This window comes from Mustela erminea, chromosome 16, assembly GCF_009829155.1.
Source record: "Mustela erminea isolate mMusErm1 chromosome 16, mMusErm1.Pri, whole genome shotgun sequence".
Taxonomy (NCBI): domain Eukaryota; kingdom Metazoa; phylum Chordata; class Mammalia; order Carnivora; family Mustelidae; genus Mustela; species Mustela erminea.
Window position 1 is genome coordinate 76,468,242 of NC_045629.1, and position 26,540 is coordinate 76,494,781.

Consider the following 26,540-nt stretch of genomic DNA (forward strand, 5'->3'; position numbering starts at 1 on the left):
CTAAATCTGTTTCATTTTATTCAAGAAAAACTAGACAATTTCTACAGTGCTTTATGCTGGGCACTGTTCTGTTTCCTTTACAATTGTTAACCAATTTAATCATCCTAACAACCCGAAGACCTAAGTAGGGTTATTGCTTCCATTGTCCTGATAGGGGAAATCAAGTCACACTAGGTAGTGTGTCCAAGGCCCCGCAGTGCTGGTAGGTGGTGGGGTCGGGGCTGCTCCCAGCTGGTCTGGTTCCATAACCTGGGTGCTCGGCCACCTCACCTGCTTCTCCACGACCATCAGTGACACCGGGGGAGGGCCCACTGTGAACTCAGAATGGCCCCAAGGAGCATTAAAGGGAGAGCTGGTGACATCACGTGAGCGAGAACCAGTTAGGGAATGGGGGAGCAGCTGGTCTGGCTGGGGTGGTTCTGGCAGTGCAGGTGGGAGTGCCGAGCAGGGCAGCCTGGGCAGGTGGACAGGAATGGATGCCCGCTCACCTCTGTCTCCCCACTGGACTCTACGTGCAGCTGGCAGGGAGCCCCACTCCGGCGTCCTCCCCCAGGGGCACGGCACAGCTCACGTGTGTGGCAAGATAGAGCCAGCAGGACACCGAGGAGGCCTCAGGGGCTCGGCCACAGCAGGATGGCTAAGTGAACGTGGCCGTGTTGGCTGGGCAAGGGCCAGTGTTGGAAAATGAAGGCAACCCAAGCTGCTTGGATGGGCCGAGGCCACTCGCAGAGGATCACAAAAGCCGGGAAGACATTTAGACTTGACTCTGGGCACAGACAAGGGAGTTAGCAGAGCTTTTGAGCACGGAAAGTTCCATAAATGGAGCACTTTTTTTTTTTTTTTTTTAATGAATATAACATAATGCCTTGCACATCATAGATTTTCCAACAAGTGTTGAATTGGTTTGAGTGTTGGGACAGAGAGTTCCGAGTTTGCATTAGGATCTAAGTCCTGACCTTCTATTACATTTGCTTCTTATGCCGAAGCAAACATTTCCTCTCAAGGGTCAGCTTTAGTCTCAAGGGTCAGCCTCAGTGAAGGAAGGGGTTGGAGCAGACTACCTGAGGGTGGTTAGCTCGCTGCCCCTGTGTGCATGGCTGAGGCTGTGTGTCCCGAGGGTCAACGCCAAACCTGTCTTGCTCTCCATGGAACCACATTCAACATCCGGCACCAGGCCAAGCCCTATCCAGACTTGTCGGAAGAGCAGCCCTTGGAGGACCCTCCCCTCTGACTTCTTGGGGGTCCATAGACCCCACAACGTCAGCACTGTACTTGGGAAGCTGATCTATGGGAAGTGAGAGGCAGGTAGAGCCGTCCCCAGACCTCCTATATTGTCCCCAGAAATGCAGGCTGCGGGTGTCACTTCCTGGACGTGCAGGACTGGGTCCCATCCAGAGGGCGCCCAGCTTTCCTGCCCTGCCCAAGACCTCAGAAGCCATGCGCTCATCCTAACAGAAGAGAAGCGCAGTCCAGAAGTGTCCACAGCGAGGACTGTGGTAATGTCTTCACAAAACCCAGAATACAAAATGCATTTGAAGAAATTCTGAGAAGACTCTCAGACCAGCTGGAAGAGTAATTTGTACTGTTGTGGCCTCCGAGTGGGCGTTCTCGTCAGCTTGGTGAGCGCCCGCGTGAGGAATTGGGACACAAGATTTTCCTATTCTTCTGTTTGGGAATACGGAGTCCCGTTGGCAGTTCTGCACTGGATACTGAGCCCTGTTAATCGTAACTACGGTCGTTCATTCACTGGACATTGACGAAGGACTTGCTCTGTGCCCCTGGTTTCAGTGGAGGCCATGGGCTAGCTAGGAAGGCGGTAGCCAGCGCGACAAATAACCCGGAAGGAGAACCTTCCTTACCTGAGGGCTGCCTCTGAACTATCCGACAGCTAAGACTTGAAGGACGGCTGGGGAAGAGGAGGAAGGGGAGGAAGGCCAGGGTGCAGCAGAGGGCTCTGGGCGGAGGAGGTCGCATGGGCCAAGCACAGGCCTGGAGGAGGATGGGCTGAGGGGTTGAAGCCACTGATGAGAAGCCAGGCGGCTGCAGAGTAGGGACGGGGAGGAGACGAAAGGAAATAGACCCCAAGAGACAGCCGCCTCCGGTCCCATGAGGCCTGGAACACCCTGGGAGAACTGAGATCATGTCCTAAAGGGATGTGAGGGGAGATTTTAGATAGGATAGGACTGGGTGTGTGTGTGTGTCTGTGGGGTGTGTGTGTGTGTGTGTGTGTGTGTGAGAGAGAGAGAGAGAGAGAGACACGTGATCAAAATTATGCATTTAAAAGACTACTTGGGGGGCGCTTGGGGGGCTCAGTGGTTAAGCAAGCGTCTGCCTTCAGTGCAGGTCATGATCTCAAGGTTCTGGGATTGAGCCCTGTGTCGGGCTCTCTGCTCAGCAGGGAGTCTGTTTCTCACTCTCGTGCTGTCTCTCTTTCTCTCAAATAAATAAACAAAATCCTTAAATTTTTTTTTAAAAAATATAAATAAATAAAAGAGCTACTCAGCCCTCTCTTAAAAAATTTAAAACTTAAAAAATAAACAAAAGGCCACTCAGGATGTGGCATGGACGATTCATCAGAGGGAGAGACACGTGGATACAGGAGGCCAGTGAGAAGCACTGAGGGGCTCAGTGGGGAGAAAGCCCGAGCCGCTGGGGAAGAGGCGGGCCGGGGATTCAGGGCAACAGGTGTCAGGGAGGACCCTGGGACTGTGTAGGAGCAGATCGGGTGGGTGATGCTGCATTAGAAGGAGAACATAAGAAATTCTGCAAAGGCTCTGTGCTCAGGGGACTTGGAATCGATTCCCTTTGGGACTCAGTGCTCTTGAAATGTCTTAAGCAAGGTAGCCTCCTGGAGACATGAGGGGCTGGTGCTGGGGGAGCGCTCCATGCCCGTGATAATCCTGAGCCAACCCCATGTGGGTGGTGATTGAAAACCTGGGAGCCACTGGGGTGTCCTAGGGCAAAGTGGGCAAGTCTTAGTGTGAACCAGAACAAGCCGGGTATTTCCGAGTGGTTAGCCATGTAGATGGACAAGGAGGGGCCGCTGGATTCAGAGGATGGCCAGAGACCATGGGCATATAAGTGTCCCAAATGCTGACAAGAGCATATTTTTGCTATATTATATATACATTGTGCATGTACATCTGAATCACTGCATTAAAAAAATAGTGCTGAGATTTCAATAAATATTTTCTGAATTCCATGAAAAAAGAATAGAGTAACTCAGCTGAAGGCTACTGAAGGTCATGGGAGAAGAGGCAGTGGGAGCTAGATGGAGAGCCTCAGCCATGCCTGGTCCTGGTCAGGGAGGAAGAGGTGTGGAGAGCCACCACGGCGGGTCAACACACGGGGCATCCCCCCTGCCATGCCAAGCCAGGTTGTGGCCTGAACGTGGACTGCCTCTGATGTGAGCAGCCCCCCAGGAGGTGCCCTCGCCTATGGTGGGAGAGCTGTGGCCCAGGGAAGTGGAATGACAACAGCGGGCTCTCCTACCCAGACCAGGCTGGAGGGGTCTGGTTCTGAAGCCACGCTGCTCCCACCAACCTACACAGACACAAGTCCAGGCCCCCCAGAGGTACCCCAGACAGCCCTGGGGTGGGTAAACCATAGACTGTGAGATCATAGATGGTAAAAGGCTTTCCTTTTGCAGGTTCTGGTGAGGTGAGTGGCAACTGGGGACTTCTGGACCAGTGGGCAGCTCTGACCTGGGTGCAGACACACATTGGAGTGTTTGGTGGAGATCCTGGGCGCGTGACCCTGGCAGCAGACCGTGGCGGAGCCGACGTGGCCAGCATCCACCTTCTAACCACCAGGACCACTGACTCCAGACTCTTCCGAAGGGTCGTGCTGATGGTGAGTCACCTGTTCAACCTTCAGACTTGTTTTGGACACTGGTGAGGTGAAGGAGCCTCACTTACTTCTTGAGACCACTTGGCTTCGAGTGCTTGGTTTCCTTTATCCTTTGTTTTGAGTATGTTCTTGCTCATGGCCATCTTTCCATGGTCAGGCAATTTGAGGATGCCAAGAGGCTCCTCTGACTACTGTCCATCATCGCAAAGTGGTGAAAATTCTAGATGGGGAAGTGTTTCCATTTTGGGAGATCGCTCCCAGGGTTTAATGGTGTGAACTCTCAAAGATCTCTCTCGTCAGTAGACAAACACAAGGAGATGGAATGTAGGATGAGGAGCTTTCTGGTGGAGGAAAAACTAATGATGGCACAGTTTAGCCAATATGATGCTAACGACACCTGACATTATTGCCACAACAGGAGAGAAGTAAAAGAGAGAGCCCTCATCTGCTTTCTGGTGTTGCTTCCCTGCCCTTCTCAGGGTTTGAACTCTAACTCTTCCTTTATGTTGTCTGGTTTCTTCAGTAGTCTGTGCTCCCATCTCCTGGCTGCAGTTCAGTTCTTGGCAGCATTTCTTCATGGAGCACTATTGGGTGATTCATTCCTCTCTCTGAATGCTTCCACCTCATTGTCTAAGTTGGGGAGGGGTGGCAGGGACCCCAGAGCTTGTCCACGTGTCTGATCAAGGAGCTGCAGGCTGCTGTGTCAGCAACCACGGGGTGAGGCATGGTGCTCCCAAGATTTGGCCGACAGTCATTGACTGTTGAAAGAAGGCAAAGAACAGAAATCATCACTCATGACTCTGTTAGATGGTCTGAAGCTCCTGCTGGATGGTGATGGTGGTGATGGAGATGACGGTGATGATGGTGATGATGATGATGATACAGTGATTTTGATCATGACAATAACTGTTATGGAAGAAGTTACCTGTTGATCACAGCACAAGACCTGATGGTTATTATCACTGATTAGCTGCTAATTTTGTGGAGCGTCCAGTTTGTGTGAGGTGCCATGGTAGGCGCTGGAAATGTCACGCTGAATAATTCATGTCCTAGTTCTTGGGAAACTTACAGATTACTGAGGGGTGAGGGAAAACACTTAAAGCAGATATTTAAAAGTGGGTCTTGGGGCAGCTCATAGAGAAGCCCCCAACTAAGCACAGGGAAGAGGGAGTGTCCAGGAACACTTCTGAGGAGAAGATACATCTGAGTGATGTGTTGAAGACTGTGCAGGCATTTCACTGAAGGAGGAGTTCTAGCACCAGGCCACAGCTTGGCTTCTCACTGAGATCTGCCAGTCTTATATGCGGGGGGCGGGGGGACAGGATCTTCACGGTCAGCAGTGATGGAGACTGGGAGGCAGGGAGCAGCCAGATCGGATGGACACCTTGACTTCCATCCTCAGTGAAGGGAGCCATTGGGGAGTTAGGTCTGGTTTGGTTTGCTTTCCCATTTTAACCATATTTAAGTGTACAGTTTAGTGGCATTAAGTACCTTTACAGTGTGGTACCATCATCACCACTAATCGCTTTTAGAATTTTCCATCATTCCAAACAGAAACTCTGTAACTATTGAAAAATAACTCTCCATTCCCTGCTTCCCAAACCCTGATGACCACTATTCTACCTTCTGTCGCTGTGAATTTGCCTCACAGCAGTAGAGTCATACAAAGTGTGTGTGTGTGTGTGTGTGTGTGTGTGTGTGTGTGTCTGGCTTATATCACTTAGCATAATGTCTTCATGAAGTCTCATCCATGTTGTAGCCTATATCAGAATTTCCTTCCTTTCTAGGCTGAATAACATTCCGTTGTACACATAGACCACATTTTGTTCATACATTCATTTGTTGATAAACACTGGGGTTGTTTCTGCCTTATGTGACTAGTGCTGCGATGAACTTCGGTGTGCTATCAATGTGCTTTTAGGCAAGTAAGAAACTTGCTTCCCTTTAGGAAGACTTGTCTTAAAGCCAAGTGGGAGATGCCTTTAAGAGGGACAATCCTGGAAGCAGATAAAACAATGATGAGACTATGAAGTAGCCAAACTAAGGAAAGATAGAGCACCATCAAAACCAATGTCATGGACTTGCTAGCAATTCTAAGGTCATAAACAGATTCCAGCATTGTCCAGCCTTCTTGGGATCTAAACCCTTGATTGTCATGAGGAGGATAAGAGTGACATTGTTTGGAAAGATATGATGCTGGATCAATGCTGTCACCATTCCCTACAGGAAGCAATACCACTTGCCACTTCGTCTCTCTCCTTGAGCCATAGGAGCTTTCCAACGTTCCTTGAAGGGCCCGTGCTCTATTCTGCTTCCCTCTGTGTGAACACTCTTATCCTATCTTCCTCTTTGCCTTCTCTATTTGTCATTCAGGGAATTCTTCCAGACTCTTTAGCCCAGAACCAGACCCTCTTTATATGGCTTGTGCTACCTCTACTTCTCTGCACAGCATTTATCACGATTTCCTACCAGTAAAGAATTATTCCCACTGCTCAGTCTTTCCCGCACAAGACTGAGAGCCCCCAGAGAACAAGGGACAGCTGTGTCTTGTTCTCGCACAGGACCCTAAGCACTCAACACAGCTGTCCTAGAGTGGATGCTGCATAACCAATGTCCAGGCAGTGAATGAGCAGAGGAATGGGGGACAATGCCCGGGGCCCCCCAGGCTGGGTCCACTTCCCTCCCTACCACCATTGCCTTGTGTTTCTTGTCCTTTGATTCAGATTTTTTTCAATCTCTCCCTCTTAGTGGGCCCATCTTCATGGCAGGAGGTCTGAGGCCAAACATCTTTCAATTCCTGGTATTGAAAACAGAACTTTCCGACTTTGAATACTCCTGCAGGGGTTTTCCCAGAGGCCTCTCCGAGACCAGATACTCAGTGGGACCTGGAAGACACCAAAAATGCCTTCCAGTCAGCCCAAAAGGCAGAATGCTTTTTTTGAAAATTCTGGAGACTTGAGGTGTTTGGGGAATTTCAGAAACTAATCTGTTTCAGCAAATGGTAGTGTATTTAAAAATAAACTCTCCATCTGTTTTAGTCATTTAGAAACAGCTTTTACAACTGCTCCCAGCAGTCTTTGGGATGCATGTGAAATTATTTGGTATTTGGAATCAAGAGAACGAAAATACTTCAATACATTAGCAGTTCTTAAACATGTTCTTTACCAACAGATGTTTGGGGGAATGGATGTGAGTTGGTGATATATTCTTGGATAAGATCTTAAGTCTTTCTGCAAATCTTGAGGCCAGAGCTGTTCCAAGACACGAGGCACAACAGGCTCCTGTGATAATTAATGACTTTATTTAGATGATTTGGGGCCACAAGGCTCTTCCAATATATTATCTTGTGGATTGCTCACATTGGTTGGCACGGGGTCTTTCTATTATTTGCAATCTGAAGACAGGAAGTATGAGGCTTAGGGAGGTCTAGTGACTTGCTAAAGAACACACAGTAAAGAAGGAGCCACATTAGGGGCTAGAACCTAAAGCCATATCCTGTGTTTTCTCTACCCTTTGAAGCTGCTTCCGCAGAGAAGCTGGAGACTCTTCCAGGGCCTTAATGCCGAAGGGAAAGAGCTCAGGCCCATGATTAGGCAAGCCTGCCTTAATATCCCAGCCTTGGGCAAAGCCCTTCACTCTTGAATTCTTCATGGATAAAATCAGTATGTTTAATTCTGTCTCCCAACGGCTCAAGAAGTGGTCATCATGTAAGAATTGTGGAGTGTCCCGCACCTGTAGGAACTCGAGAAATCCAGGTTCCCCCTTGTCTTGCCAAGCGAGGGCAGCTCCAAAGCAAAACAGGTCAGGGGAATTGGTACCTGCACCCAGGGCCTGGGTTGAAGAAGGAAGAGGTGGTGACCTGTCGCAAACCTGCACTCTGTGACTCTGATGCCCTGGACGGTTTTAAGAGAAGACAGAGGAGGTCATGTCCCCCACAGTGTGGTTCGTAGGATCCAGAAGAGGTTTCCGTTGCCTTCCTACAGTATTGCCTCAATTCTGTATTCCTCAGAGGGAGCACCAGGCCTCAGGAATTGGCCTCAAGCTACATTTTCCTGTCTCCTCTCTTCCTCCATTCCTGCAGGAACCCTGCTCTCCAGGCTCCCTAGTACCAACATTCCTAGAAAATGCCATGCCTTCTTCCACATCCTTCCATTGCCCTGCTGTGGTCGGCATGCGAGCTTCTCCACTTGGAAAGCCACTCCGTTCTTCAGGGCTCGGCTGAAATGGCACCCTGTAAGCCTTTCTCCATCTCTTCAAACAGAATGATTCTCATTTCAGTAGAAAAACTTCTGTTTAGCAATTTTTAGGAATCCTGCCTTGTCTTCCATGCTGGCTGTTTTTCTAGCACATCTTATTCCAATTCTGTTGTGACTGAAAGCTTGACAGGGCCTGTGAGCTTTTCATCTTAGACTTTCCTTAATGCTTCGCAGGGCTCTGTATGGAAGATGGCACCAGCGTCTGTGCTGAGTTCCATCAAACTAGCGGAGGGGCCCAAGAACTCTTTTCTCCTGTTTTCACACCAACTTCATAGTGCCAGTACTTTCTTCTCCGTTTCTCTTAATCAGAATCAACTGAGCTATTCATGGGCTCTAATGCTCTCATCTAGATTTTAAGATACATATATCGATTGCCTTTAAATAGTCCTGATGGGAATTTGAGTGTATCTTCGTGGAATTTTTTCATGATTTTCAAAAAAAATCTGTGTTTTTATGATGTGAAGTTTCATACCCGTGAATCCAGTTGATACCATAACCATGAGCAGGATTTTTGTCTCCTTGGGTCTTTTCATAGAGTTTTGAGCTTCTCTCCCCCCAAATTTTGCAACATCACTGTAGGCAAGTCCCTATCTGTGTCCTAGTTCGGTTGGCATTATGAATGATGTCCTATTTTTATTGAACTTTCCAGCTGGTCAGGACTGGCATAGGAGAATAAAGTTAGCTCCAGATTTTCCGAGCCTTCGTACCACTGCCAGTACTCGGTCTGTTGTCTCCATGGGCTTTTCTGATGTTATTTCATTATCTGTACACGTTGGCAGGCTGATTTCTATCCCCTTTGGACAAAAATGCTCAACCGTTCTCACAAATAGATCCAACACTGAAGGAACTCCAGTGATAAATATGTTTCTTTTTATCTCTTTTTCTTTTTTTTTTTTTTTCCTCTTTATCATCATATTTCCCAAAGTGTCTCATGATCTCTGGGGGCATGGGTTCTTTCTAGGTGTTTCTCTGCCGTCTGAGGGCCTTGTTCCCATGCGCAGGGCTGAGGCTGGACAGCTCAGACAGCAGGGAGGGGAGGGAGGAAGAGGGGCCAGCCCTGCTGACTGAGGGAGGCAGAGGTTCCCCTCATTTGCACCCCTGCAGCCCATCAGCCTTTCTTTTCCTTGGACCTGATCCTTCCTGCTCTTGGTTTTCTTCGTCATACCAATCTTACTATTCCACAAGTTCTTGCTTTCTGAATCTTCTTTATGGCTTTACTTTTAAAGCTCTTCTTTCATCTGTGTTTACCTTTGTCATCTTTTACTCTCTCCTTGCTGCTTCGACAATCACCTGTTCTGTGAGCTTCATGAGTTGAAATCTGAGCTATCACGTGTCATTTTTTGTTTTCTGGTCAATGGGTTTGAGCAATAAATGTCCCTCTTACTGTTGTATCAGCTCTGCCCTGGGCATTGGGGGAAGTAGCGACATGTCCTATATTTCTGTGTCTTTGATTATTGCTTGTATTATGTTCTTCTTAATCATAGGAGATAGGCCTTTTTTTTTTCTTTTAAAAGCTTTTAGATACATAGGATTTTAACCCGTTCTTTTGCAAACTGATTTCTAATTTATTTCATGATTATTATGGAGCTTGTGTTGGGGAAGGTTGACTCAGAAATTTATTAGGATTTCCCCTGTGACCTAATATGTTCTTCGTTGGTCAGCAGAAAAGTTGTATAGCGTTATCGAAATCTTCTCTCTACCTACCTACTTATTTTTGCTCGATCTCTCCGTTTCTGAGAGTTGTGTGTTTAAATCTCCAAATAAAATGACCCGTTTATCTATTTGTTCCTACAATAGTTGCTTGATATATTTTGAAACTCTATTGTTAGATTAACACAGCTTCAGTCATTATATCTTCTTAATATCTCATTCCTTTTGTAATATCTCTTTTGCCCCTTAGACAACTTATTTTTGCCATCAATTCCATTTGCCTCGAAATTCAACACTTGCCCTTCGTTCATTTTTGCACGAAAAATGTTCCAACGCTTTATTTTGAAATCCTGCATTCTTTTGCCTTAAAGCTTGCAAATTTTCACTATGTGTCAAGTAGATAATACAACATCAGAATTTTTAAAATCTCTTCTCTTCATAGCAACCAGTCTGCTCTTTAAAACATATGGATGAAATGATATCCTTCCCTTAATTAGATCCTTCCATTGGCTTTGCCTTTCTCCTAGAATACACCCTGACCTCCTGACATTCCCATCCAGAACCCTGCGGGAACTGCCTCCCTCCTGACAGCCCCTGCACCTCGCTCCGGCTCACTCAGCCCAGGCACCCTGGGCCCCTTCCAGCTCCTGCCACAGGCAGCCTTGCTCCTATCCACAGGAATTGCCTCAGTTAACCCTACTGCCTCTGGTTTTCCTCTAGATATTTGCCTGGCTATTTGCTGCTCACCTTTTAGGTCTCAGCCCAAATGGGAGCTGAAACGCATGCACTGGCAGGGAGGCCTTTCCTAAACAGACATCCGGCTAAATGACTTCTCGCCCAGTCACACTTGGGTCCCGGGTTACTTTCTGCACTACCTTCCCTGCCGTGACAAAGTTTCTTATTTATTTATAATCTCAAGCTCTGTGATATCGGAGATCTCACCTAGTTTTCGCTGATACAGCCCCAGCACCTGGAGCCATGTCTGGCATTTAGTAGATGTCCAAAAAAAAATATGTGTAGACATCAATTCTTGGAAAAACAGAAAGCAAAACTATCACACGTGGTCCACAGAAGTTATCTGGGTGAGGTAGAATGTTCATAGCGATCGCTAAGAAGTTGTTCTCTCCCCAATCCCCTGTGCCCAGCTTCAAGTTTGATTAGACATCCTCTGAATTCACAAACTCAGTTTTCCTAAGGAAGAAAACTTCAAGGAAGAGCTGAGCTGCTACCTGGCATGGTTCTTCTTAGTGTTCCTTGTTCTCTTCTCTCTCCAGAGGCAAGTTTGTCTGGAAATTCGAAACACAAAGATGCTCCCGAGTGAGCCTCCCTCCCACCTTTCCCAGAAAGCTCTCCCCACATGCCAAAGGTTAAATATTTATTAGGTATTATTTTAATCAGAAATAAATACATGATTTAGCAAAGTGTAATGCTTCCCACTTAGAAATCCCTCTGAGTGCTCCCCAAAAGTTCCCAGCACACTAGTTACAACGGAAAACAATGCATAAGACACTGTACAAACATCTGGCTTTTGCAAGGTCACCCTGCCTTGTGGTGGAAGTCAGTATCCACAGTGTTATATTCATTTCCCACACATTGGCTGGCCCCTTGCAATGGCCTTTAGGGACTCCTGGGGGAAACCGCGAATATCTTCTTGTATAAACACACCAGAGTCTGATAATACAGAGAATCACGTAGATGCATATACACATACCACCAGCACAGTGATCTCAGATCTCCGGAATGTGTGTGCTGAGCAAACATCTCCTATCAGGCAGCGAGGGGGTCGACAGGCACACCTCCCCCCCGAATCCCTCTGCAACGGTGGAAAATGAGTCTTGGGTGCCTCGGCAGCCCCCTTTCTAGCAAGATCCGGATGGGCGGCCTCAAGATAAATACTTTTCCTTTTCTAGAACTTTGCTGCGCTTTCTCTTTCATCTCTTAAAATAAGTAGGCCAGAATTAAAGCCTCTCTGCCTCCCTTCCTTCCCGGAGCTCAGCCGTTTTCTTCGTGTGGCTGCCAGGCCCGTCTTAGAATAAAGTACTGGTGATGCAGAAAAATAAATTAATCCTCTAGAACTTAATCAATTTGCAGTTTTCAAAGAAACCAACCGTTCTCTCCTACTCAATCCAGCTGCACTTAGCCTCTGCGAAGGTCCCGCTGAGACGGAGCTCACGGGCCACCCTTGCCTGCCCCAGGTCCCTTGCAGCCATGAGCTGATGTCTCCTTCTACAACCCACTTTCACGATATTTGTAGACTTCTCCCTGTCTATACGATGAGTCCTCTGCTGATCTTTCCTTCTTTCTTTCACCCTGACATGGGACTTAACACACTTAGCTCTTCAGGCAATCGTGAGAGAACCACTGATGAGTCATTATTGTTAAGGGTCTCAGCATGTCAGAGAAGTTCTTTCTGCACCACGAAGCCATGGCTGGGGACACCAGGAAAGCTTGCACAGCTCCAAGTTTACCCTCTCGATTTCCCATAAGCAGCCTCCCCCTCTCCCCTTTGCCTTGCCCTCTGCAGAGCAGGGAGGCTGTCTGATTGTTGTGCATGTGGTTCTGGCACCAGCAAGCCACTGGGTTCTCCTGATTCAGGGATGATAAGAAAGATTAACGTTTAGTGTCACTGAGTTCCCTTAAAAAGAAAGGAGCTGCATACCAAAGGTCTCTATGGGTTGGTTAGAAAAGTTCACTGTGGGGGACACGTTTGCAAATCTGGCCTGGCCAGGACACAGCGTTCAGCTCATCTTCTCAGGCTTTTCTTGTTCAGAAGTTATCTCTGATGAGCCTAGAGTGTGACCATCTGGACAGTTCGTTGAACGGTCTTGTGCCCTTTCTTGTGAGATAATGTCTTTATCTTTCCCACAAATACAATGAGCACACACACACATACGCGGGGCTCTTCGGAAACGTTGCCCAGTCACGTCGTGATTCAACGTTTCCTGATGTCTTGGTACTGATCAGACACTGGGGAGGGGTTCCCTTAGTCATGATGTGGACAGAGAAGATGTGAGTTCGAGTCCCCATGTGCCTTCTCTTGGCTTCTGGAAGATGTGTGGCTCCCCAGGGACCAGGAAACCACGTGTTTCCACCAGATCCCAGGTGATAGTTCCAACCTTTGTTATTTTGGGTATACACGATGGTGTCCGTTCTCAGGCTAGTCTTCAAAATATGGTGGTGGCGAGAAGAAGGAGCTCTTCCTCTTGCTCCCGCTGTATATCAAGGACATGCTTTTCTTCTTTCGATCAAAGGAGGTGTTGTCATCGCTGGTCAGGGACAGGTAGGAAGCGATGCTTTCCCGAAGGCCATAGCTGAAAAGGGACTCATCCACACCAAGTGGGTTCCTGGCTCCCTCGGCGTCCTCTTGCAGTCTGTGAGTGGGAACAATGGGGACAGTCGGGAAAAGAAGAGAGGGACAGAGAGAGAGAGAGAGAGAGAGAGAGCCAGAAAACAGGAGAAGAAAAAAAGAAGAAAGAAAGCCTGGTTAATACTTCTCACACTTATTGTTCTAATTCTGCTTCTTACAATTGTGGCCAAGTGATCTTGGAGAAATCACTTAACCTCTCGGAATCACCATTTCCTTGAATGACTGTAAGTTCTAACTGCAAATCGGAATGAATATTTCTTTATGACCTTTACAAGGAAGAACAGTTTTCTTCATCTCCCAAGGCAATTTTCTGATCTCAGTGTTGAAGATAACTCACTAGTTCCTGATTACAGATCCCTATAAAATGCAATGACGGTGAGGCCTGAGGCTGGGTTAGGGTCTCCCAGGGGACAGAGGGATTCTGTGGGTTGCAGCGTGCCCTGCTGAGCTTTCCCCAGGCCAGGCTGTAGTCTGCTATGTTTTCAGCTGTCAGACTCACTCACTGGTTTGGGGTGCATCCATGCAGGACACACACACACACACACACACACACACAGACATCCCACCTGGGCACCCTCTTCCAGTCGAAGGTCTTCTGGCGCAAGGTGACGGGCGAGTCAGGGACCCTCGCTGCGGGGGTGGCCGTGCTCTGAGTGAGGCAGGGTGTGGTCAGGACACAGCACAGGCCATCAGCCACCTCTAAGGACGGAAGCAGAAAACTGGTCAGTGACCCTGGGATGCCCAAGCCAGCATGGGGTATGGGGCCTGAAGGACCATCCAGTAGGGATCCCTGGTTGTTCACAGGGAAAACTAAGGCCGAGATAGGAAAGAGGCATGGCAGTGTGACGAGTCATGCACCCAGTTGTTTAAGACATGTTAAGTGCCCTGAATGCGCACTGTGCTTAGCTTGGGGCAGGTGGAGTGCCCTAAGATTGGATCCAGAATCATCTATACTGGGGTTTGATTTCAGCTATGCCCCTGACAGTGAATCCCCTTGAAACCTCTCCGAGCCTCAGTTTCCTGGACGGTACACTGAGAGGACAGGCAAGTGAGAACAGCCGGCAGGAGGCTCTGCCTCTAGGGTTCACGCTCTTGCCTGGCTCCATCAGGTGCACCAGGTGCAAGGCAGGGTCCAAGTCCACCGATCAGCGCTTCCTCCCGCACCAGCGGCTGATGCACGTGCAGGAAGTCAGGAGGAGAGAACATAGGTGGAAGGGAGACAGGAAGGAAGAGGGAGCCAGTGAGCCGGAGGGCAAGAGTTAAGGAAGGGGGGAGGGAGGGAGAAGAAGTAAAAACACTGCAAGAGAAGAAAAGACACCAGAAAAGAAGGAAGAAGAAGGCAAAGATAAAGGCAAACAAGAGAAAGTGGAAAAAGTTAAAAATGAAGCACAATCTTTCTTCTCTGGCCTGGATGCTCATGCACAGAGAGAATGAGAATTAAATAATCCACTGCTCTCCCCACCCCTCCCCCCCAGGGTAGCGCATCTCTCTACCCGCATCAGGCTCTAGTCTCTACGCCCCGCGGCTGTGGGAAATCCTTGGTCTAGCTGTGCTCATTCATTCATTTATTTCTTTATTTTTAAGATTTTATTTATTTGAGAGTCAGAGAGTGAGAGAACACGAGAGCACAAGATGGGAGAGGGTCTGAGTGAGAAGCAGACCCCCTGCTGAGCTGGGAGCCCCATGCAGGGGTGGGTGCTGGGACTTGGGGATCATGACCCAAGCCAAAGGCAGACGCCCCACTGCCTGAGCCACCCAGGTGCCCCTCAGACATTATTATAGGCCGAGGAAATCTTGTGTGGCCTCATTTAGGCTGCAGACCCTGGTGCAGGGGACAGGAAGTGGCCAAGGGTATGAAACATTGCTGGCCTGCAGCAGGACAGAGCCCCTGGCCGGGAGCTGGTCCATTGCCAGGCTTTAGGGAGAGAGTTTACTTCTGGCTGTCTCCGCCTCTCATGTTATTTAGGGAGCTCTGGGTGCTCTTGCCAAAGAACAAAAGGACGTTGGGGCTGAAGAAGCAAACCAAGGCTAGCAGGGTGGCAACCAATAATGCCTTGTTTCTTGGCGTTCGTTCTGACTTTCACTGTGAGCTCGAATATCCACCCACACAGTCCCAAGAAACGTAGGATTGGGCCCTGAGGTTGGGGGTTCTTAACTGAATGTGTGTCTGAAATAATGCCCTGTCATGGGCTGGAAATTGAAACAACTTTTCAGGTTAGGAGGTGAGGGAGAGGGAGCCAGACGCAGACTGGAGGGACCTGGGCCAGGGGACAGTGGGCAGGGTTTGTGAGCGGTTAACCCTGACGCTAAGTCCGAATCCCCACAGAGTAAAAGAACCAACACTTTCAGAGCCGGACCTGAGCTCGTCCCCAGGCTTCAACTCAGCGTGCCCCGGGCAGGTCTGAGCAGCAGTGTTGTTACACTCACTCAGGGAAGGAGGAACCCTGGGCTCCCGTCGCTTGTTCAAGGTCACAGAAATGTGACCCAAACCTGCTTCATTGACTCAGAACAAGACACTTGTGTCAAAGACGACTCATTACCTCTGAAATGGGGGAGAGAGAGGTCCTCTCTGCCTGTGGGGTCTGGACACACTCCCTTCAGTCTCTCCACTCCGTAGAATATTCCGGAATGCTCATTCCTCTCATACGCCTGGCTTCCCAACCACTGCACATCCAGGCTATCTGTGGGCCTTGTGTCCCACCCCTCTGTCTTCTCAGTCACCACCACACACAGGACAATTTAGGGGCCAGAACTTTACACTCATGGTTTTGTGTTTGGTCCTAACAATAGTCTCCTAAGAGGCATGCAGACTGACGTCCCCATTTTAGAGATGAAGAAACTGAGGCTCCAGGCTGTTAATGAATTTTCCCAAGGCACCAGGTAATAAATACAAGCCACCTGGAACACAAAGATGTCTGTACAAAGCCCTTAGCACCCAGTTTTTCTGATTCTGTGGTTCTGGGTAGAATCTGGAGGAATCTTATTTCCCTTGGGGGTCCTCAGGGGCACAGGAAGCCACTGACACAGTGGCCAGGGTCATATTTCTGGAAGACACTGCTCCCGCACTGGGGCAAGCCACCTGGGTACTCTTGGCCTGGACGCCTCATGGGTCTCCCAGTCTGTACAGTGTTTGCTGGGGCAGCAACCTTTTCATGTTTGCTTTTGTCTATGCAAAACTTATGGTCTCTCCACCTCTCCGATGATTGTTATTAAAAGCCAAGTACCACAACCAACCTTTACTCATAATCAGTAAAAGCTGACTATCTCCAGGACTCCCTTCCTCTTTCATTTTTAGCGAAGCTGCTAGGTTGTCAGGTACCAGAGAAGGAACCTTTGGCTGTCGCTTCCTTTGCATCTGCCCCATTCCGTAATGACATTACGTTAGGGGACGCGCTACAGGAGCAACCCGGTCGTTGCAACCACGCCAAGGGGTTGTTCTCGCCCACCTTCCACGAACAGGGCGCTGCGGCTCTCGGAGAGGGGGATCTTTTCCCAAGGCCTCACAGAGCCCGGATCGAGCTGGGGCCTGTGTCTCCCAAGAAGCCATTTCTCCTCCACGCTCTCCCTTTCTTTTCACGGGCCCAGTGTGACACCCCAGGGCCTGTGGGCCCCTTTCACCTTGAAACAGCCTTCAAGACCCCACACGCTTTAGAATGTTAGCAAAGATAGCCAGGACCGCGAGGTCCAGAACCAGGAGTGGAGGACACGCTCGCCGTGGAGCAACTTCTTTCCTCTCCCGCCAGTAGCAGGAGAAGGGAGGAGGAAGGAAGGGTCCCAGCTGGGGCCAGTGTGAGAAGGAGCCCGCTTCGATGTGCCTGGCCCTCCCTTCAGCACTTTCCTGGCACTACCCAGCGGATTCTTCACACACGCCAAGGCACAAAGGCACACAACGAGCCTAGGGTTGCCCAGAAGATGTGGGATATGAACGCCGAGGTCCCAGAGCCAACTTTTTACTATACCTCCCTCTCACCTGGGGTAAGATGTCACCTCCTGGCCTGGCATTCAGGCCCGTCACTGTCTAACTGTGACCTCCTCTTCTGACTCTATCCTTTCCTGTCACCTCCATCAAATCCCGCCCCACGGCTGCCATCTTGGAGGGCGCTCCCCATCCTGGCCAGTGTGGAACACTGGGCCCTCCTTCCTGGGCCCGGGGAAACATGTCCAAACAAACAAAGTGCAGCCCTGGTCTTAGGAGCTTGTTGGAAAAGCCAGACTAGGACACAGCTCACTGGGTCATGAGGCAAAGAGACCCCATTCTAGGGAAAGGCCGGCATGCATGGGAGCCGAGAACCCAGGCAGTCAATTCTGACTCTGAACACAGATCAAGGAGGTGGCTTCCTGTTGCTTTGCCAGGCAGGAAAGGACACGAGTGGCATTTCACGACAAAGTCTCAGGGGTCTGTAAACATGTGGTGCACTTAAGGACGTGCCACCTGTTTGTGGCTGCAAATAATGGGCCATCCTATTTCTTCCCGTAAGGTTGAGATGAGCTGAGTTTTACCTACTTACGCAGCCTTCACAGGCAGCCTGTTTTAGCTGGAAATCTATAGTCGCATTAACAAGAAAAGAGCAGATTAAGGGAGCAGGGTGAGAGCCAAGTCAGTCACCTGGCATGTATAGGGGACCCATGCCCATCCTAGACACAGGCACCGCGGGGCAGTTAGCCAAGAGACGCTTCATTGCTCTGCCACTGTGGGGTGCTTCTTACCGGAATAGTGATTCACCAGGTCCTCCAGGCACTGGAAGGTGAGCCTCGGGGAGATGTAATACCAGTTGTTCGGCAGGCGGAAGATGCGGTAATGCTTCACCTGCCTGTGTCTCACCGAGAGGGAATAAAAACCTGTGGGAGACGGAGGATGGGTCAGAGGCGTGCCACAGGGCTCTGCTGGCCATCTGGAGAGCCCACAAGGTGGAGAGACTTCCTCAGCCTTGGGATGCAACAAGAACACCCAGACATGCACTCCCGCATTTGGAGGAGCGGCCACTAGGACCCCCACCTTCGGGACTACGCTCCCTCTGCTGAGACCCCACGAGTGTGCTCCTCTCGTGGCCCTGACCCGCTGGCCACATGGATTTTCAAGTGCACCTGCTTAGTCTTTGCTCTGTGAGCTTACCGTGCTGGGTGCTCCCACATCCTTGTCTGGATAGCCACCACGTCCTGCTCCCGACACCCTCTTGGTTATGCCTTATGCTTGGTTTTCTTAGAAATGTGGAGAAAGTGTCAGCTGAGACTTTTTCTGGCTATCCCCAAGAAACATGTCAAATATGCCTTTTTGCTTTAAGTGCCGTAAAGGTAGGGATGCAGTGTGGGCTAGGAAGAGCAGAACTTTGGACAAGCGCCTTCCCCTCTCCTAGCCTCAATTTCCCTAATTGGAAAGTGGGAGACTTGGACGTAGGTCCCTTCTGCTCTGTCCTTTGGGTTCCAGGAGTAAAAAACACTCAACAGACGGTGAGAAGAGTAGGACATTAACTTTTACTGAGTCTCTTCAGTCTCCACGGGCTGCTCAGGGGCTAAGCTATTTCCCAGTGCTATCCCCAGATATGTTATAGCTGCAGAAACGAGGCTCAGAGCCCCTGAGCACTATGGCTGGAGGCACGGAGCTCGGGATCGGACCCTCGTCCTGATGGCATTCGACCTTTGCCCCAAGTCTGCCCTCTGAAGCCCATCACGCATCTTCCTGTTACAGTGACAGGAACAAGAAGTCTGGTGAGCAGCTCAAAGGTGGTAGGTGGAAAATGATCAGAACTTTGCATACCCAAGGGAGCAGAGCCCGCCACCCCCGACCCCACCCCCAGCCCCACCCCGGCCCCACCCTGCCCCCAGCCCCAGGCTTGGCCACAGATCTGACAGCAGCTTTGATTTTAGATCAGCTCTGGCATCTCAAGCTGGGTTCTTCCCTCTCTTGGCCATGCCAGCTTCGAAGTTCTGTCTGAGTCTGGGTCTCCCACCTCTGGGAGGACGTGCCCAGGAAATGTGGCCTTTGCTTTGATCTGGTTTCCCCCTAGCACCTTTGAGCTTTTGTGAGAAAAGTTGTTCTTGAATTTTCTTTACCATAGAGAGATGGCCCCTGCTTCTCCACAGTGAGGCCGTTGCTCATTTTGGTGAAGGGCTCCGGCTCCACACTGCACTGGCCCTCAGTAGGTGTGTGGGAAAGAGTCTTAGGTACATTTTCTCTCCTTTGATACTGAGGCTACGAGAGGCAGCCAAGAACCTGAACGTATCTTCTGCTTTTCTTAGTCAGCCTGGGAAAGCCCGAGCTGCTGTCTTGCTCCTGTGAGTCCAAGTGCTTACCACATCCCAGATACTATGTGAAGCCCTTCCGAGCGTCAGTCTCATGTTCTAGGAGAGGGTGCCTGGGCTCAGTGAGACAGGTGTCTTCTCAGTAGTGCAAACAGCCAAAACTAGAGCTCAGAGCCCTTGCTCTGGACCATGACACAGAGCCTGGATCTTTGGTTTTCACTGATTTACTTACTGTGTAACATGTCAGAAAGTTGTAACGATAATGCTCGTGGTGAGTAAGTATGAGTATCTGTCTGCCTGACCTGATGCTCTACGCGGTCTGAATTCAGTGTAGGGCACAGTGGAAACCAGTGTTGAAGGCCTCCTGCTTAGCGAGAGCTCCATAAACACGGTCATGTTTGCATGGCTCCCCAGATGAGCACACTGCCCTCGGAGCAGCAGACGACCTACCCAAGGCACAGAGCTTAAGAGCATGGGCCAGGCTGACTCGGCCCAGTGCTGCCGACACCTGCTGTTGGCTTTGCTTCCCAGTTGATGGGACATTTCCCAGCGGGAACCTGCGGGGCTCATTGAGTCCTGTCGTGGCTGTGCCCTGCCAGATTCCCTGCTCCCTGGCTCTGGGCTTCGAGCTTCCAAGCTGGCCTCTCTGGGGGTGTGGAGGCTATTAGGGAGCTTACCAGATCGGATGGGTTTGCACATGTGGGAGGAGGCAGAATGAGCCCTGTCGTGAGTCAGCCCCAAACCTCCCTGCTCCTCTCCGCCCTGGCACGGAAAGGCGAGTCGGAGGCCACTCACCTTTCTTCGTCTCACTCTCTCGGATCATGAAGGAGCCCATCTTCGTGTCTGGCAGTTGGAGCAGCTCCTCTGCCTTGTCTCTGCCCAGCCCTTCAAACAGCCAGCTGGGAAGGAGAAGGGAGGCATGAGTATCCTGGGCACACCCTCCCCCAGCCAGGCGGGTGGCGCTGAGATTCAGAACAAGGTCCAGTTCGTATAAAACTGTTGGGATTAAAAGGAGGGGGCAATTGGCCTTTCCTCCCTTCATTCTTTCCTTCCTTCCTTGTTCCATTCCTTCTTTAAATCTTTCAGATAAAATTCCCGAGTGCCTACTGCATGAGGCCACAAAGATGCACGAAACATCTTTCTCATCTTGCTCTCCAATGCCAGCCGACCGTGCCCGTTCTGTATTAATGACGTAGACGCATTCTAAACCACGATAAGGTGCCTGTTTGGCATTTTGTTCAAGGTCTCTGCCTTGTATTCTAGCCACCCCACGGCTCCCTCACCACCCCACGAAGACAGTGACTATGTCTGTCTGTTCGTCTTTGTGTCCACAGGATGGAGCCTGGTGTGTATTTGTGAATGACTAAATGGGCATAAGAAAGACAGGGTGATGCATAATTCCACCAACCTAACAAGCCCCGCCTTGCATTCATTATATTTCCCTCCTGTCTTCTCTTGTTCAACGTATTTTAAACAAAGTTGCATTGCACGATGCATTGACATGTGTTTCTTCCTTTTTTTTTTCACTTAACCATAAAAAAAAAGCAGTTGTAATACTGTAGTCCAGCTTTCCAACAGAATGTACACCTTCCATATGACAGCCAACACTCTTGAATACGCCTTTGAAAGCAGCTCTGTGCACAAAGGAATCGATGTTCTAAGGAAATGGGCGCTTTCTCATTTTGCAAAGCAGTCCCCAGCCAGATCCCAGCGTGGAAGAAAATGCTTTGTTAGCACTTGGCTGGGGTGTACTCAGAAGCAATTATACCTCCTTTTAAACAGTCTCCGTATTTTAGGGGGTGAACCTTGGCTTCTAATCCATGGGTCTGAACTAGTGCGCACTGCGACAAATACTACTGCTTCGTCCCATCGCATCCTTTCGCATCCCGCAAGGCACGTAAGCGAGGCCTTCTGGCACTGTGGCTGTGAGACAGTGATAGGACCACAGATTTATCATCGGATACCGTTTATTTATTTACTGGCCTCCAAGAGCGCTTTTGTTATTAAGATCGTGATTCGGCCTGATATTTTAACTACCCTCTTAGTTCTGCACAACATCTGCATATTAATTATCCTAGTGTCTGCGACAAATTTTCATTCTCCCCCATCCTTCTAGGAAATTCCACTCATAAACACGAATTCAAGAAAAAACAATAGAGACAGCCAGGCATGAATACGCATTACAAATATCATGCATATTATGGGCATTGAAGTCGGATCCTCACAGTCACCCCCCCCAAGACAGGTAGTTTTTTCTCCCTTTCACTGATGAGGATACTGAGGGTCAGAGTGAATAAGTAATGTTCTCAAGTTACAGCATGTCAGCAACTGGTCAAGTTAGACTTGCGGCGCGTTTTTCTTGGACCTCGAATTCCATAGCCGTTCTCCGGCACCGCCTCTCTTCCTGGTCGGTATTTGAAAGACACCTACTAGACTGGAAGCTTCGGTGGGCTGTGATTACATCCTACTCCTCCCGGCTCCCCACCACCGAGCCCTGGCCAGCACGCAGCCCCACGCCTTCAACATGAAAGCGTTGATGCGTGTTTGCTCAATGAGTGCATGGGTCGGTGACACGCAGCTGACTTGGGAGAGTTATGTGACCGACACGTCTCTCCGACCACGGCTGTCACAGCCGCTCTTGTCCAACTACCTCTGTTCCCCTTCATCATCCTTGGCTCAGAAATGGCTTTTGGTATTCATAATCACAATCCGTGACATTGTAATTAAATGCAGAGAGCTACGTTCTGCAAAATAAGCAGGCAGTTATCTCTGTGTCAGCAGGTGTGAGTGTGTAAAGAGGTTATTTCTAGAACCCTCCAAATAAAAAAGTAATGCTTTACTTTCTTCCTTCTTGTGTGCCGAGGTCTGGCCTTGGCAAACCCCCTCATGGGGGGCTCCTACCACGGAGCTCAAGGAGCCAAGCTATGTGTATTCCGGCGCGGAGTACTGGTCTCCAAGGCACCCCCAGTCTGCACACCCTCAGAGGAAGGCAGTGTGCTTGTCTACTCCTCCGCCATGCCTTGTTCTTTCAATTTTCTCTTTTTCTGCCTGACTTCTCCATTTGTCAAGTTGGGTCCTTAAGTGTTTGGGGCAGTCAGTGTTCTCTGTGTTCTGGATAGGATTTGATAAGAATCTGGCTAAGATGTTCCGAGCGCTTACTCTAATGGCAGGCATCGTTCCAAGAACTATTCATGTGTTACCTCATCTCCTCGTCCTCACAGCCCTGTACTTTGGTCTTACTATCATCATCCCTGTCGTTCTGTATTGTGAACTCTGCCTGACAGATGAAGACAGGAAGCTGAGACAGAGCTGTTGAGGAACTCGCCCACTGCCGCACGGCCTGCAGGGGACGGAGGCAAGATTGCAGCCGAGACAGGCTCACTTTTAGCAGCTGTGCCCCTTTAATCACAGCTGACGACTGCTTATTGCTACTTGCCAGGAACGCAGCATTGGACGGGAAAGGTCCGGCTCTCTTATCTTACTGATGGGGAAACCAAGTCTCAGATAGGGCAAGGGTTCATCAAGGTGACACCCTTCCTTACGGCCTGAGCGAAAGAGCGACTGTCTTGAAAGTTCCTTCCCACGGTGCCACGCTGGGATCCCTCTGTGTGTGCTCACGTGTCGGTAGCGTCAATATCATACTTCATAGATGCCATTTCAGAAGTGTACTCACCCGTGGTAAACTCTGGCCACACATATTCCAGGGATGTAACTCTCTCGGCCAGTGCTAAGGGAAATGGCTTTCCACCAGCCCCCTTCGCTGGAAGAACAAGAACAGATAGGGACGGTGGGTGGGTGGGGGGCAACCCGAGCCCGTGCACAGAACAATCAGATTTGACCCGGGGCACAAAGGGCTGTTTCTTTTTCAAACCCACCATTGGCCACATTTCCCCGTATAAAACTACAGTTTTTAAGTACAGTTCTCATTCCAAGATAACCAGGAACCCTTCCCATGTAGCTGGCACTGGCCATCTTTTGGGGATCCACAGAGAATGTGACAGCATTTGGAGAGTTTTTAAAATCAAGTGTCTACTGTGCAAAATCGCACCCGGCAATATAACCAAGATAGTTTTTCTGCATCAATGAGAATCTAAACAAAAGGGGCTGAGAGCCCCTTGTTTGTTCTAGAGCCCATTTTGGGTCATAGAGAGATGGCGGATGGAAGGCAATACTTTGTTTATCCTCAGAAGCTTCCGCAAACCCCTGGGTCCTCCTGCCTGAGCTGCCACCACATTGGTCTGTAACATCAACACTGCGCGGGTCGAAGATGAGACAGGCATGAAAAGCAGAATTTGGACCATAAAGGGTCTTAAAAGCCAAGTTAAGGAATTTAAATTTAACCCACCAGGCAATCGGGAGCCACTGAAGACTTTAGACCACTGGTAGTATTAAGATTTAAGCCTAGGATCTGTGGTATGGACCAAATTTCTTACCTGACAATAGGACCAGAGCCGGAGTGGCGTTGGACAACTACAGCTAAAACCTAATGATTCCTACTCAATTCAAGTTCACCCTTTTAAAGGACTGTGAAACATTTGGAAAGGGACTCACTCAGAAATCACTCGTAGTTTCTCCCCTCGACGGAATATGGGGGGGCTGATGTCAGGAGATGGGTAATCACTCAGCACAGCCAGGAAGTCACTGTCCAGTCCTGGGGAAACAAAAGCAAGGCATGTTCTATTTCACAGGGAACTGAAAGGCAACTGACCCCGGGGACAGGAGGGTCATGATCAGTCCCTCCCATGGACTTCTTAGCTGGAGACACATGACTTGCTTTAGCACAGCGGTTTACAGCAGACCCTGCTCTGCTCAGGGTGGTGGCACAGAACCCCAAGGTCGGTGAACTCCTTTGATTTGAAGCCTGCCTTGGCCCTGACATTCTCCGCTGAGAAGTGGGGATCCTGAGGTCCTTGAGCTGAAGTCACAAGATCTGGCTTCAAGGATTGCCTCTATGTCTACTGATCCCTGTAATCTTGGGCAAGTCCCCAAATGTCTTGTAGCCTCAACTTCCCCATCTTTAAAGTGGGGATAACACTACCCCACTGCAGGGTCCATATGGAGATGAGATGAATGTATGCTGCAGTGCCCTATGAATGATTAGGGGCCATAAAAACATCTTTTATTATTACCCTCCCTGAGGTTCTGAGTCCCCATCTGTCGCATACTGGGATCGGGGGTATCATGGTTGGGCTACCTGAGTTCTGAGAACACACCAGGACTCAAAGACTGTAACTCTGAAACTCCACAGAGCACTTCTTCCTTGTAGAATATGAGGCCGCGCACTGTGGGTCTATTCAGTAGGGACTTTGGGGTGGGAGTAGGAGAAAAAGGAACTACTTTGCATCATATGTACATTGAAAGGAATTCTGGTGACGTTTTAGAAAAAAAAAAGCCTGCTGTCCGTTCGTGTGAGTGCAGCTTCCTGTCAGCTGGAGAAGGAGTGATCACATGCGAATTCACTTTTTGGCACTAAGCAAAATCCTGTTTTATATGGCCTTAGCCGTTTGCTGGAATTCAAGTACCTTAGATGCAGGGTAATACTGGGGTATAGTTTTTGGGAAATAATGTACCTTATGAGTGGGCCAATTTCGTATCTGTTTGCTACGACGCTGGGTTTACCCTCGATCTGCTGACCGGGCGTCTGAACTCAGAATTCTGCGTGACTTTCCATGTATTCATTGACTCAGCAGTTGCTCCCTGAGCACCTACACTGGGCCAAGCATGGTGAGCAGAGCAAGCCAAGTCTCTGTGCTCCAACAGAGCTCACATTCTAGAGAATTCATAAATAATCATGGGAGGGGTCATCACCTGCCCTCTTCACCCCAGGAAAACCAGGAGAAATCCCAGCACTTGGGTATGGCAGGCTTGCTGGCCCAAACTGGCCACTTTCTGGGATCCAGACACCCCCATGCTGGGACTTCTAGACCCCACCCCCTTACAACTCCTATATCTGGGACTCTGGGACTCACCAGTGCCCAGACAGAGGAAACCCAAAGACAGCTTTAGTAGTAATATGCATCAGAATGAATCAGAAGCCACTTGTCACCATGGAACAGCACGTTCAGAGATGTTCTTCATTTGGGGAAGATGAGCCACAGACAATAAAGCAGATAAAAGCAAGTATTGTCAGGCATGAAATGGAAACCAAAAGTGATTTGTGCTGGCTGCAGTCACTGAAAGGAGTCAGGCCTGGCCACAACTGACCCAGTGGTGCTTCCCTGGAGCCTGCAGGGACACCTCCCTCCCATTCTGCGTTGCTGGATTAAAAACAAACAAACAAAAAAAGATGCTTTCCTCCTATAGCCCAGACCCCAGCCCAACAGTAGGAGGCAGCGCTGCCACTGGGCTAGAAGCCAGCAGTCCGGAGTTCTGATAAAGGGTGTATCCAGATTTTGTGAGGCATGAAGCTCATGCAAATTTGGAACTCCTCTTTAAGAAAAAGAACAAAAAAGAAATTGCAAATACAGAACCGGGTACCATCCCTAGGAAGCTGTGGTGCCCATGAAGGGGGAGAGGGGGTGTTCACACAGAGGATTTGGTCAGCTTCCCAGTAAAGTGGCCCCGATTCTGAGCTTGACTTTGCACTCTGAGTGCGCTGCATCCTGCCCCTCTGGGGCCTGCATTAATCTGGAAAACGAGGGGTTGGAAGACACTTTTGTGATGGAAATCTGGGCTAATGGCCCCAAATATGAAGGAGCCGCTTATTAATACGGTCTCCACTGCTCAAGAACAATGTGACAAGCCGTCGTGTTTTCAATTTGCCAGGATGCCCCATCTTCAGAGCCCATGGACAGGCTGCTCCCTCTACCAGGATAGCACCTGCTCCCCCCTTTCTCATCCCTCCCATCCCTCTGGGCGGTTTGCCTGGTGCTCCTGCTTTATGCTCCCCCTGGGGCTCTCAGCTTTTCCTTTGAAGCGATTACCCAGGTTGTATTCTGGAGTTTGCAAGATGTGGGGAGAATGAGTGTGAACTCCACGAGGAGTAGTCCTCCAGCCCTTCTCCTGCACCTGCTTTCCCATTTCAGATGCTCAGGACAGATTTGTGGAATGAAACCAGGGAGACATCTCTGTGCTACTGGGCTCCTCCTGTCGGGCTGCCTAAAGCTGTCCAAGGGAAGGAAACCTGATCTGTGGTAGCAGCATGGTGGGTGGTCTTCACAGAACCAGCTCCTTGTGAA

General features: G+C 49.6%; 2 protein-coding genes across 6 annotated transcripts in view; one reads left to right on the forward strand and one right to left on the reverse strand.

The window, feature by feature from the left end:
• Nucleotides 1-26,540, forward strand: part of TG (thyroglobulin) — a 235,825-nt gene that overhangs the window by 135,499 nt on the left and 73,786 nt on the right. The window contains exon 41 of the mRNA XM_032316132.1: nucleotides 3,650-3,852. Within this exon, the coding sequence (XP_032172023.1) occupies nucleotides 3,650-3,852 (203 nt within the window). The remainder of the gene's footprint in view (nucleotides 1-3,649; nucleotides 3,853-26,540) is intronic.
• The window catches only part of SLA (Src like adaptor), a 35,725-nt gene continuing 20,298 nt past the window's right edge, over nucleotides 11,114-26,540 (reverse strand). For 3 of the 5 annotated variants that reach the window (XM_032316128.1, XM_032316129.1, XM_032316127.1), the window contains 6 exons: nucleotides 23,914-24,013; nucleotides 23,036-23,122; nucleotides 20,158-20,261; nucleotides 17,830-17,961; nucleotides 13,689-13,821; nucleotides 11,114-13,126 (listed from right to left, as the gene is read on the reverse strand). In XM_032316128.1, coding sequence (XP_032172019.1) covers nucleotides 12,913-13,126; nucleotides 13,689-13,821; nucleotides 17,830-17,961; nucleotides 20,158-20,261; nucleotides 23,036-23,122; nucleotides 23,914-24,013 — 770 coding nt within the window. In that variant the 3' untranslated portion in view covers nucleotides 11,114-12,912. Of the gene's footprint in view, nucleotides 13,127-13,688; nucleotides 13,822-17,829; nucleotides 17,962-20,157; nucleotides 20,262-23,035; nucleotides 23,123-23,913; nucleotides 24,014-25,331; nucleotides 25,435-26,540 lie in introns of all 5 variants that reach the window. The other 2 variants (XM_032316131.1, XM_032316130.1) reach the window with 2 other exon arrangements.